Source organism: Ctenopharyngodon idella, chromosome 2 (genome assembly GCF_019924925.1).
Source record: "Ctenopharyngodon idella isolate HZGC_01 chromosome 2, HZGC01, whole genome shotgun sequence".
Classification (NCBI taxonomy): Eukaryota; Metazoa; Chordata; class Actinopteri; order Cypriniformes; family Xenocyprididae; genus Ctenopharyngodon; species Ctenopharyngodon idella.
In genome coordinates this window covers 19658510-19670546 of record NC_067221.1, presented here as the reverse complement: position 1 = coordinate 19670546, position 12037 = coordinate 19658510, and the positions used below count along the sequence as shown (strand labels likewise).

General features: G+C 37.3%; 1 protein-coding gene across 6 annotated transcripts in view; it reads left to right on the top strand.

The window, feature by feature from the left end:
• Nucleotides 1-12037, top strand: part of dpp6b (dipeptidyl-peptidase 6b) — a 141104-nt gene that overhangs the window by 116433 nt on the left and 12634 nt on the right. For all 6 annotated transcript variants that reach the window (XM_051913374.1, XM_051913383.1, XM_051913369.1 and 3 more), the window contains 3 exons: nucleotides 4033-4153; nucleotides 7507-7661; nucleotides 9500-9597. In XM_051913374.1, coding sequence (XP_051769334.1) covers nucleotides 4033-4153; nucleotides 7507-7661; nucleotides 9500-9597 — 374 coding nt within the window. The remainder of the gene's footprint in view (nucleotides 1-4032; nucleotides 4154-7506; nucleotides 7662-9499; nucleotides 9598-12037) is intronic.

The window sequence follows — 12037 nt, the reverse complement described above, 5'->3', positions numbered from 1 at the left end:
GTCTGTCTGTCTGTCTGTCTGCCCCATGAGCTGTTCCACTCACTCTTCATTCAGAGTAAATGGCAGTGATTACATAAATGCATAACAATAACAGATAATCACAACCATTAGTCATAGGCAAGACAAAATCAGACCATGATTCACAAACACTGCAGTAATAAGACCAAACTACAGGTTTAAAGTTCTTCTTAATAAATCATACTAATCACAGATCAATGATCTTAATTGTTCCAACTGCAGTACAATTATCAGTCCTCAGTATTTCAAAGGCTTCATCTTCTTTTAGCAGTTATGTGAGCATCTGTGTTGTAACCACAACCAGAGACATTGTAACACTTGAAAAACACACCCACAAACACTAGGCATATTCTCTGCACAGGTCACACATTTTGTGGAATTTCGTGGAAGACAATCATTATGGTTGTTTGTTCAGATAAAAAATTAAAAAAAGCCCTTTTACAAAATAGACACTAAAGTTATTTCCAGCACACTATTTCGTTTGATAACATTCTGTGGTGAAAATTATAGTATTGGAAATTACATTTTAGACATTTTTTGTCTTGCTAAGGCTATTTTCATAGCCAACACAATTATATAATATTTTCACTCTTATTTTCATAATTTTACAAACTAATTAGACTTTTTCACCCATTATTTTCATGTCAAGCGTGCTTTTTACTGACACTGCTTTTGATATATCATTGATATAAAAATTATATATCAAAATATATCATTTTTCACAGTAAATATTACAGATGTTTATTTCATATAAAAGCCACTGAAAAGTTGTAAAAATAAATGAGGTTTCGAAGTTTCCATCAAAAAGAAAGTTCTTATAGTTCCCTTTGGAAGTGGAACCTAACACTGTCTTGGATTACCACTATGGGGGTGACATCAGTATAAACGGTGTCTGAAGCACATGTGAACTCACTCCAATTTCATTGGCTGGCGACAGTCGGTATAGTATAACGGAAGTATAAGTGCCTGACCGTGATACACATCATCAGCTTTTTTGTCTTCAGGAGCCGTTTGTGTAGTAGGCGCGTGGTCTAAATGGAGAATCTAAAATCTATAATGTGCATTCATTGCTTGGGTAAAGAGCAGCATGTTGGGTTCTCGAGGGTCCTGAATGCGGCCACTGTGAAAAGTTCACAATGAGGAAGCTCCGTTCATGCTTGTCCTTATTCTCGAGGGCTGTAGGCATCATCTGATCCAGCAGATAGCATGCTGCTGGCACCATCCAGCCAGGAGGAGGTGGATTTGGTTGAAGAGGTCAAGGATAATGTATGTACTGAGTCCTCTCAGCCTGCCAGCCCTGCATACGGGGAAATGTTGGATGTCATGGCCCCCATCCACAACCAGATTGGATCTAGCTTGTTGGCTTGAAAGACGGGAAGTCACTTGAGGCAGGCTGAATGAGCACTTCCTATCAGGACATAATCGCCCTTCTCCCATGAGCCTTCCGATCCTTCCTGACCTCCATGCAGAACTAGAGAGGTCCTGGAAGAAACCATATTTAGCTCTCATTCATCCTTTTCATCATTCAAATTACTCAAATGTGTCAGATTGAGTGAGCAGTGATATCTGAGGATGCCCCTTTTGAAGAGACACTTGCCATTTAACTCTCTCAGGGTGAGTCATCCTCTTTGAAGGCTCCTGCCCATGCCATCCAAGCCGCTTCAAACCACTTCATGCTTGAATGGCAGGGCATATGCGGCAGCAGGGTGGGGCCGATGGGGCCTTGCACACCAAGCCGGTGCTGCAGGCCTACCAGGTGGACCTGCTAAGGGATTTGGATCAGGGGCAGGGTTTGTCCCCTGAAGCGGTCGGAAAGCTGCGCCACACCACAGACCTAGCCATCCGGGCCACTAACCAACCAAGCCACTGCTATCGGTCGCTTGATGGTGGCGATGACAGAGAGGCATCACTGGTTGAACCTGGTGGACATTGGGGAAAAAGAGAAGAATTTTCTCCTTGATGCCCCGGTCTCGCCCTCTGAACTTTTTGGCACAAGTTTGGAGAGGTGAGGGCACAATCTGCGGCATTCAGGAAGTACATCCGCCACCTATCCAGACCCCATCCTTTAGCGGGGTGTGTGTGGGGCACAAGAGGTTGTTCCATGAGCTTACATCAGGCTCTGAGGCTGGGCTAATTGTTGTAACTGGTGCGTCACAAACCGCCTTCTGACAGGTCTGGCACATTGCTTGAGAGATAAGCATTTTATCGATTATTTTCTCTATTTAGTTTCAACTACTGTTGGGTTTTTAAGTAGGGGTACAGTTGACCATGCTTACAAGTTGGGTAAGTTCACCTAGGGGTTGTCCTTCCTTTTTATCTGTCACTTACTATGGTAAGTGCTAGTAAAAAAAACAAAACAAAAAAAAAACAAGGCACTGGCTATAGCAGGGCTTAGAGGAATGTTCTGCCTAAATCAGGGTTTGAGCTGCCTCCCCCAGATTTCAGGGGTCTTAAATAAGGTTGGCTCCCCTGTAGCTCCCTTGGGGTTGAGCCTCTCTCTTGTGTTGAGGCTCTCCCCTTATTGGATCGGGGTAATTAAGTAGAGCTGCAGCTCCCCTGCAGTGATGAGTTCCACTTTGAAAGGGAGCATCTCAGGTTCCTTACAGATCCATGAGAAGGGGAACGAGACATTGTTACAGTTGTAACCTGAGACATTTATTATTATACTTTCTTTAAATTCGGCATGAAACAGAAGTCACTACTGGAACAAGAAAAAATGTAGGGTGGGATTTGTTTTTGTCCTTTGGAATTGATCGGATGGTTGTCTTGGTTGTCTGATCGGAAGTTATTTTGATAGGGCACATAAATATATATATATATATATATATATATATATATATCATATATATGTGTGTGTGTGTTCACAAATAAATCATTTATAGTAAGTACTGCAATATTCCATGAAAAATAAGAATTGTCCATTTTGATTTCAAAAGTGTTTGACTTTAAGAGTTTGTCTTGTTTTGTTTTTTTGTTTTGTTTTTTCAGGCATGGTGTATTAGATTTGCATAAGTCAGTGCAGCATCTCTCTGTGATTTTGGCAGAGCATGATTCAGTTGCTGAATAAATCCCAACAGAGCTTTTGAGACACACACACACACACACACACACACACACACACACACACACACACACACACCACCACTCCCACAGCTGTCAGTCATCCTGCAGACAATCTGCCACCAACCCTGATTACTGTAGCATCACACAACATCACAAATATTCACTAGAGACGTGCCTCCTTTACATATCTGTGAGATGTTACAGTAGATAAGATATGCTCAGATTAAGAGTACAGTTTATCGATAGTTGAAATTCTTTCCATTTTTATAGCATAGTGACCATTGTACAGCAGAATAGTTTACTTTTAAATAACCATTGAATCAGCTTTTCAGCATTCATACTAAGTGCAGACATGTTCATTTGTGCTTAAGAGCAAGAGTGATCCATTGTTTTCTCCATATGCATTTCAAAATGTCTTCATTAAATGTTTTTAAGCCAATAAAATGACCAAGATACAAGGCTGTGTACTTAAGTTATTGTATGAGGGAAAGAATCTATTTATTGAATCTCTAAATCCATGACTAATGATAAGACACATTATATTTGAAACCCATTGTAAAATATTCAGAAATATATCAATAGTTTGAGAGTGTGGGGTGAACAGGTAAATTATGTCATTCACAATGTTTCATTGGAGTGAGTTTTATTGTATGATTTCTGTTTGTATTGTACTTTCGACTTAGCGATTGGTGGATATCTCTTGAGGATTATGGGTAGTGTTGTTCTTCACCGGGGATTCTTTTTTAAGTTTAAATCATACTACTTGTGATTTCTACAGAAGTATATACTATCACTTTACAAACTCAGAGTTCATGGTAGATCTGACTTAAAAGTTCTATACATTATCGCTAACTGTGTAACTGTGCTTTAAATGCTTTCAGTTTCAAGAGTTACTTTGTCAGGTTTGACATGGTCTTAAGTACAGTTATTGGTTTTTCTTTTTCCTGACAGATTTTCATCTTTGAGAATAACATCTACTACAAAGCGCAAGTGAACACCCCACCAAAACGCCTGGTTTCCACAGGCAGTCTGGGGGTCATATTTAATGGACTAGCTGACTGGCTCTATGAAGGTAAAGACCATAAGCATGAATAAAAAATAAATAAATAACTCAGAGGAGTGTGTGTATGTAATAAAAGAGCAGAAATGATGTAAGTGTCTGATGTGTTTGGGAGGATCTGTTTATTTGTACATACAGTATTGCATTTGTGTCTGATCTACCTAACAGATTCAGCACTTTTCTTCTCAAGTTAAATAAATATAGTACTTCTTATTTTTATCTAAACTACATTGCTGAAATTTCACAAGATATTAGGATTATAAAATTCCATTTTGTTTATTTAAAACCTCTTTGATGAAATGGACATAACAGATATTGAAATATATTCCACAAGACAAATACTAACAAAATTTATACCAAAGTGCATTGATATAATAATGATCATAATAATAACAATAATTTTATATAATATTGTAACATGCAGCATTATAAAAATAATATGTTTTGAACATGATAGTTTGTTTGTTATTTTATTTTATTACATTTGCTAAATGACTTCATAATAGTTCTTATTAATAATATTTTGATTATTATTTGTTAAGCATGTACAGTAAGAGTGATGTTCATCTGGTTTGTTTCAAGATTGTTTCTTGGTCTTAATTCTTGACACTGAACCTGTTCTTGCACAAAACATTGCAATGAAGAATAGTTACTGTAAATGAAATGAACTGTCACATTTGTCTCTTTTCATACTTTAATAACCAAGAACCTTTTCTGAAAAATATGAAGAGAAGAAATCAGGTCTGAGGTTTGAGAAATCAGGTCTGAACTCTGAGAAATCTCTGAACCTGTTCAAGGCCGTACTGCGTTCATTTTTACAGCAGTAGATGTTCACAAAAATTCTTCAATACCTTAGTCAGGAGGATTTAAAAAGCAGCCAAATATCCACAATAAATTAAAATGACATATAGTCAGCAAGATTTAATTTGATGATAATCATATAAACTCAAATGCTAAACATACGGCACATTAGACTGAACAAATTCCAGTCCTTGTTAATGACATGTAGATATTATTAGTTCTGTTTGTGTATGAACAGCACTGGGATGTTATATCTAGATTAAACCTTTTTATAATCCATTGTGCAATAGTGGGATTTAAGCCAGCGTTCAAGTGTAATCTCCTACAATATCCAGAATTTAATATTCATAATGATTAATGTAGCATTTTGTGCTTAAATACTATGTTTGAATTGGGATTATGTTCATTTAGGCTGATTTTTGCTTTCTCTGTTAGCTATGAAGTGTTTACTTACACTCAAGTTCACACACACACACACACACACACACACACACGCACACACTCTACAAATCTCCCTGGCCTCATACACACACACAAAATTTCATATTGAAAATCTTCTTTGTGTGTGTGTGTGTGTGATGGTCTGTACTTACAAGTGGAGGTAAAGCAGGTCAGCAGCAGCTCATTTATCATATCAGATCTCTTCATCAAGGTGTGTGTAGCTGAGTTTTGATACCGCCATTAAAATCCATCGAGCAGTTTCAACTGCTCTGCATCTGTAGCACTAGGAGTCATTCACATGTGAACTGTCTCTCCCACTCCCACAGGTGCGAGCAATATCCTCCACATGTTCTCTCTCCAGAAACACGCACAACCCTTCACTTGGCTTTGCCCAGACTCCACCTATGATTTATTGCCCTCATTTCCCTTCATTTGTAGCTTGTAATGAGAATGTTATTTCAAGCTTGTTGGGGGTAATAAACTTGGTGCAGTTATTTTTTATAGTTTGTACGGCCAAAGACAGTTTGATCGATTCAATGCATTACAGGTAAACAGAGCAATATTATATAACCTTAACCATACATTTGCTTAGGCATATTATATAAATATGTTTATCAGTTAATGCTTTTTCCTCATCATTCTCAGTTCTCAGTTCATTCCTGCTGCGCAAGGGCACATTGGCTGCGAGTTTGTTTGTGATACATACTGCCCAGTAATTGGTTTTATCCTAAATTAACATCTCAGTCTGAGGCTATTCTTAGTCACATGTTAGTACAACTTCTGTTTATTCTCAGCTGTGTAAAGATCTCTGCTGCCATCCTGTGGTTTCACATTACATGACAGATAGCATTTTATCTTAATTTATATGAATTGCTTCACAGACAAAACATTAATGGATAGTTCACCCAAAAAATGTAAATATGTTCCTCTGTGGAACGTAAATGAAGATATTCTGAAGAATGTTCAAGCTGCTCCTTTCCATATAACAAAAGTGGATATGAATATAGTCAAATTAACTATTTTATGGTGTTTTGGTGTATCCACTGTTGTTGTATGGAAAACAGTGTTGTTATTGTTAACTAAAACTGTTTTGGTAATTTTAAATAAAGCAGAAATAACATAAAATATAAATATTAGATGAAAAACTGATGTAAATGAAAGTGGCAACTTGCTGAAATAAAAAAAGTTGAGGTTCTAAAATTTACTAAAACTAAAATAAAAATAAATTAAAGCTAAATAGACATTCAAAATATTAATAGGCCTATATACTATAATAGTATATAAATAATACTAAAACTGACGGAAGCTGCCTGCAGACGCATCTGCCAAATTTCTTTTTTTTTTCTTTTTCTTCTTTTTTTTTTTTTGGTGTTTCACAGAAAATCATACAGGTTTGTATCAACATGAAGTTGAATAAACTGACAAAATTCTCATTATTGGATGAATTATTCCATGGTGCAGCAGCCCAGGTGCTTATGTGGGTCATGCAGGCTTGAGTTCAGACTGTTTATTATACAAAATGTCTGTGAGCATCGAGGCTTATTAATTACTGTTTAAATGGTTCTTAAAATCAACAAGTAGATTGTTATTTTTAATGGCACAGTTTATATAAGAATTTATGAAAATATCTTGAATAAAGCCAATTGTTGCACCTTAAAAAAAATAAAATCAGCTATGCTTGTGTTCTTGTCTAGTTCTGGTTACATAAAGGCTTAATGAGCTCTGGGGGTCCAGTTTGCTGTGTTACAGGCAGTCATATTTTACATTCTCTCGCCTGATGGCCGTGCTGTTCCTCCTCCTGCTCACGGGCTGTCAGCTTTAAAGAGTGATGGATGAGACTCCCGAGGCAGGAGCCTAAAGGCAAATGGATGTGATAAATCACGCAGGGCTGTTTTTGCACATGTTGCAGTTAGGTATTTTGCAGCGTGCCCTCTGTCTGCGTTTGCTTGAAAGGATATTTAATCCTCTAACACATATTAGCGGGTATGGATCTGACAGAGATACGGTCACTATGCAACAGAGCTTTTCAGGACATGCGTCACTTGTTTCATAGTATAATGTTCTTTATAAAGCTTCAACTTTGTGTTTAATACGCTTATGTGTTCATTTGCTTGTGCTTGCAGAGGAGATCTTCCAGAATCACATCGCTCACTGGTGGTCACCAGATGGTCTCAGACTGGCATATGCCACCATCAATGACACTCTTGTGCCCAAGATGGAGATACCCATGTTCACAAGCGCACTGTATCCCAGCGGACAGGAGTACCGCTACCCTAAAGTAAATCTCTGCAGGTTCTTTTTATGGTTAAACCAAGGCTTGATTGTGTGTTCCTCGCTGTATTTTCCAATGTCACTGTGACCTTGAAATGGGATCTGATTGGTGTCCTAAATGTGACATTTAAAGGGATAGTTACCCAAAAATGAAAAATTCTGTCGTCATTTACTCACCCTCAAGAGATTGTAAAAGTAATTCATATGAATCAAGCCAGTTAATCCAAGTCTTCTGAAGAGACTCAGTTGCTTTATATGATGAACATATTATTTTATTGACATATAAACACTGATTAATGCACAATCGAGCTCATCAAAATGGTCAACAAAAACTCAATCGTGCTTGTTTGATGCGTGAGAACAAACCTCATTAATCCTTGCGAGTGAACTTTACAAATATATAGTATTCATTTTGAAAAAAGAACTTATGAGTAAATGTGAAGTCTAGTCACCTTTATTTTAATAGCACTTTGTACAATACAGATTGTTCCAAAGCAGCTTTACTATGATAAACAGAAAAAAAGAAAAGACAAATGTCATTTTTCAGCTGAAGTCAGTTTAATGTTGATTACATTTAGTTCAATAACAGTGTTGATACTGCCAGAATCATCAATTATGAAACCTAAGTTGGATCAGCTATAAAGCAGCTCTGCAGGAAACAGTAGTGCCGTCATCCAGCTCAATTCAGTTCAAGTTTTGTTCTCATCCAGTAGTGTCAGTGCAGTCAAATCAGTAATATTGCTGAATATTAAGTGTCCCCAACGAAGCAAGCCAAAGGCAACAGTGGCAAGAAACCTAAACTCCAACCCTTGGGAGAATCCAGGTTCAGTCGAGGAACCAGTTCTTCTCTGGCCAGATGAACGAATATGGTGTGATTATGATTCCAGGCTGCATTACAAATGATGACAGACTTTTCTATTGTGATCTAACACTGTAAGCTCTTTAATGACATAACTAAATCAGGTTTCATAATAGTAGTAACTGTCCATCTGTATGTTTCCCTTTTTACACAACATACAGTACCTGATTTACATTTATTAATTTGCCAGACAGTTTTATTCAAACGCATCTTACAGTGCATTCAATGTATAGCCTATCTTGAGAAATGAACCCATGAACTTGGTGTTGCCTATGTCCCGCTTTACCAATTAAACTTTAAAGGCATAGATAAAAATCATTTGCACAAATTATGTTACATTTTGTGGTGTTTGTCATGAATGATGACTGAATGGGTCCCTTAAAGGAACACTCCACTTTTTTTGAAAATAGGCTCATTTTCCAACTCTCCTCTCCAAATCTCCGGGTCTGGTGGTACCACTTTTAGCATAGCTTAGCATAGTTCATTGAATCTGATTAGACCGTTAGCATCTCGCTCAAAAATGACCAAAGAGTTTCGATATTTTTCCTATTTAAAACTTGACTCTTCTGTAGTTACATCGTGTACTAAGACCGACGGAAAATGAAAAGTTGCGATTTTCTAGGCCGATATGGCTAGGAACTATACTCTCATTCCGGCGTAATAATCAAGGAACTTTGCTGTCATACCATGGGTGCAGCAGGCGCAATGATATGAGAAAAGAATGAGAAAAATATCGAAACTCTTTGGTCATTTTTGAGCGAGATGCTAATGGTCTAATCAGATTCAATGAACTATGCTAAGCTATGCTAAAAATGGTACCGCCAGACCCGGAGATCGGCTAAATGGATTCGAAAATGGTAAAACTCAACTGTTTAACTCTAGGGGAGTTGGAAAATGAGCCTATTTTCAAAAAAAGTGGAGTGTTCTTTTAAGAGGAAGAGGAGGAGGAGGTATTCCAATGATGTGATCTCTGTTGCTCTCTGTAGGCCGGGGAGGAGAACCCTGATATCTATTTGTCAGTGGTGAGTCTGAATGGCCCTTTACACACAATGAGGATGAGAAAACCAGAAGACCCCAGAATCAGGTGAGGATATGCCAGTGACCACACAACACAGTGCGTATTTAGTAACTTTATCTATTGCTTTAGTCAAGTTTATGGTGACCCAAAAAGTATTTGGAGCCATTTTTGAATGTTGAAAGAAAAATTTATGAATGTTAATTATTGCATTAAACAACAAAATAAAACCAAGTGTCAAATGATACTAGAACCTTTAAAAACTAACTTCACTTTTCTGAGCCATTTTTGCAATGACTTTTAAACAGCTGGTGTAACATATTGACAACCATAAAGTGTCACAATACTTTATCATGACACTTTATTTGATATCATAAAATATTTTTTTAAAATGTAATTTATTCCTGTGATGGCAAAGCTGAATTTTTTATAGCATCATTACTCCAGTCTTCAGTGTCACATGATCCTTCAGAAATCATTCTGATATGATGATTTGCAGCTCAAGAAACATTTTTTATTATTATTATTATAGTGTTGAAAACTGTTGTGCTGCTTAATATTTTTTAAAAAACTATTTGATGAATAGAAAGTTCAAAAGAGCAGCATTTATTTGAAATAGAAATTTTACACCGGACGGCTTCACAAAGAGAGTCAATTCAACGCTGAATTCAAAGGCATCAGGGCTAAAGTGAAGAGAACAAAGACGCAGATCTTTAGGAAGTTTTATTCGTCCACATTCTTCACAACTTCACGCTAATAAAGCAGTAAAGACTTACATTGCTTCTCTTGTGGCTCATTGACTGAAAATTACAACCAAAAGCTGCACAATGTGGCATTGTATATTATATTCCGAGTTGTGTTGCGGTAAAAATAGCAATAGGATAGTGTCAGTAGCTCAGTGAGTGCAACCATTTGACGTCATTGACATAGAACGCACTGTGCACCTAAACAAAATGGCCAAATCGGTCCAAATATGTCATGGATTTTTTTAAATAACGTAACATAATCTTTCTACTACATATTTCAGTAAGAGATCATTTACGTTATGTTAAGCCATACAAGTCTTAACACCAGGGGTTCCCTTTAACATGATGGCACATGCTAGTCGATGAGTTGAATCAACTCCACAGCAACTACATAAATTTATCCACTAACCATTCAGAAACGTCCAGTTGCATTATAAAAGTTATAACTTCTTCCTGAGTCTCTCCATCAGTGTCCGACTCCGGTTTGAACAATGTAAGGCTGAACACCGTTTCTGACAATCATCAATTTGGCTGCGTGAGATTCTCCAGCTTTGTTGTTGTTAAGCAATCGAAGTGTAAGCAGTTAAAGCTACACCCTCTTCTGGAAAACAGGCAGAGAGCAGCAGCTCATTTGCATTTAAAGGGACACACACAAAAACGGCATGTTTTTGTTCACACCCAAATAGGGGCAAATTTGACAAGCTATAATAAATGATCTGTGGGTATTTTGCGCTGAAACTTCACAGACACATTCTGGGGACACCAGAGACTTATATTACATCTTGTAAAAGGGGCATTATAGAGTACCTCAGGGATGACGTGTTTTTGTAGGCAAAACCCGGAAGCAAGTTAGCATTTTAGGACTTCCGGTTCCATCGTCCCGAAGTCAATGGGTTTTTTGAATGGGTTTTTGCTAAATCGCCTGATTTAAGGTCTGTGGTTAACAAAGCCTCTAAATATTTTCACGTTTTGATCTATGGCATAAAACACACCAGTTATAACCTGATTGTGATTTTTTTAAACCTTTATTGTGTCTTAAAAACGGTGGTTGCTAATGAATTGCTAAAAGGGACTACTTCCTTTGGTGGGGACTTTAGACGTCATCATGACAAACGGGACATTTGGACAGCATTTCTCATGAAAAAGTGGATAAGTATTCATACACAGCGCAGATCATAATCAGCGAGCATGTTTTTAAATAAAGTTTTTTCTAAATAAAGTTTGAGGAAGCTTGGTGGTGGTGACGTTGATCCGCGACCATGGTGTGCTGTAGTCCGTTTATAGCCTACTGTTAGCTTTTTATATCTGACGACTTTATTTAGGCTTCAAAATGTATAAATGTTGTGTTAACTTGTAAAGATTATCTTGATAGACAAAACGTGTAAGTGTCATAACCCTTTGTTAAACACAGAGCTTATTTTTTGCGATTTTCCAAAAGTCTATGGGAAAAATGCATTGGCTTTCGATCGAGGGAACCTGTGCGCCGCTAACTTCCGGGTTGGCCTACAAAAACACGTCATCCCTGAGGTACTCTATTGGACCCTTTTTTTAAATAAAAAAAAATACTGACTGCAAACTGTTGAAAGGTAGTGTATTTATTTAACAAACTTGTAAACAGGCTACAGTCAGACTAATGAACTGCATTACTTGGCTTGAATGCCTTTATTAAGAAAGTCACTTTAAAGCATTTTGGAATTGAGCCAATGAACAAAATAGATTTTTTTAAACAAACACATTAACCCCCCAAAAATGTACACAGACTC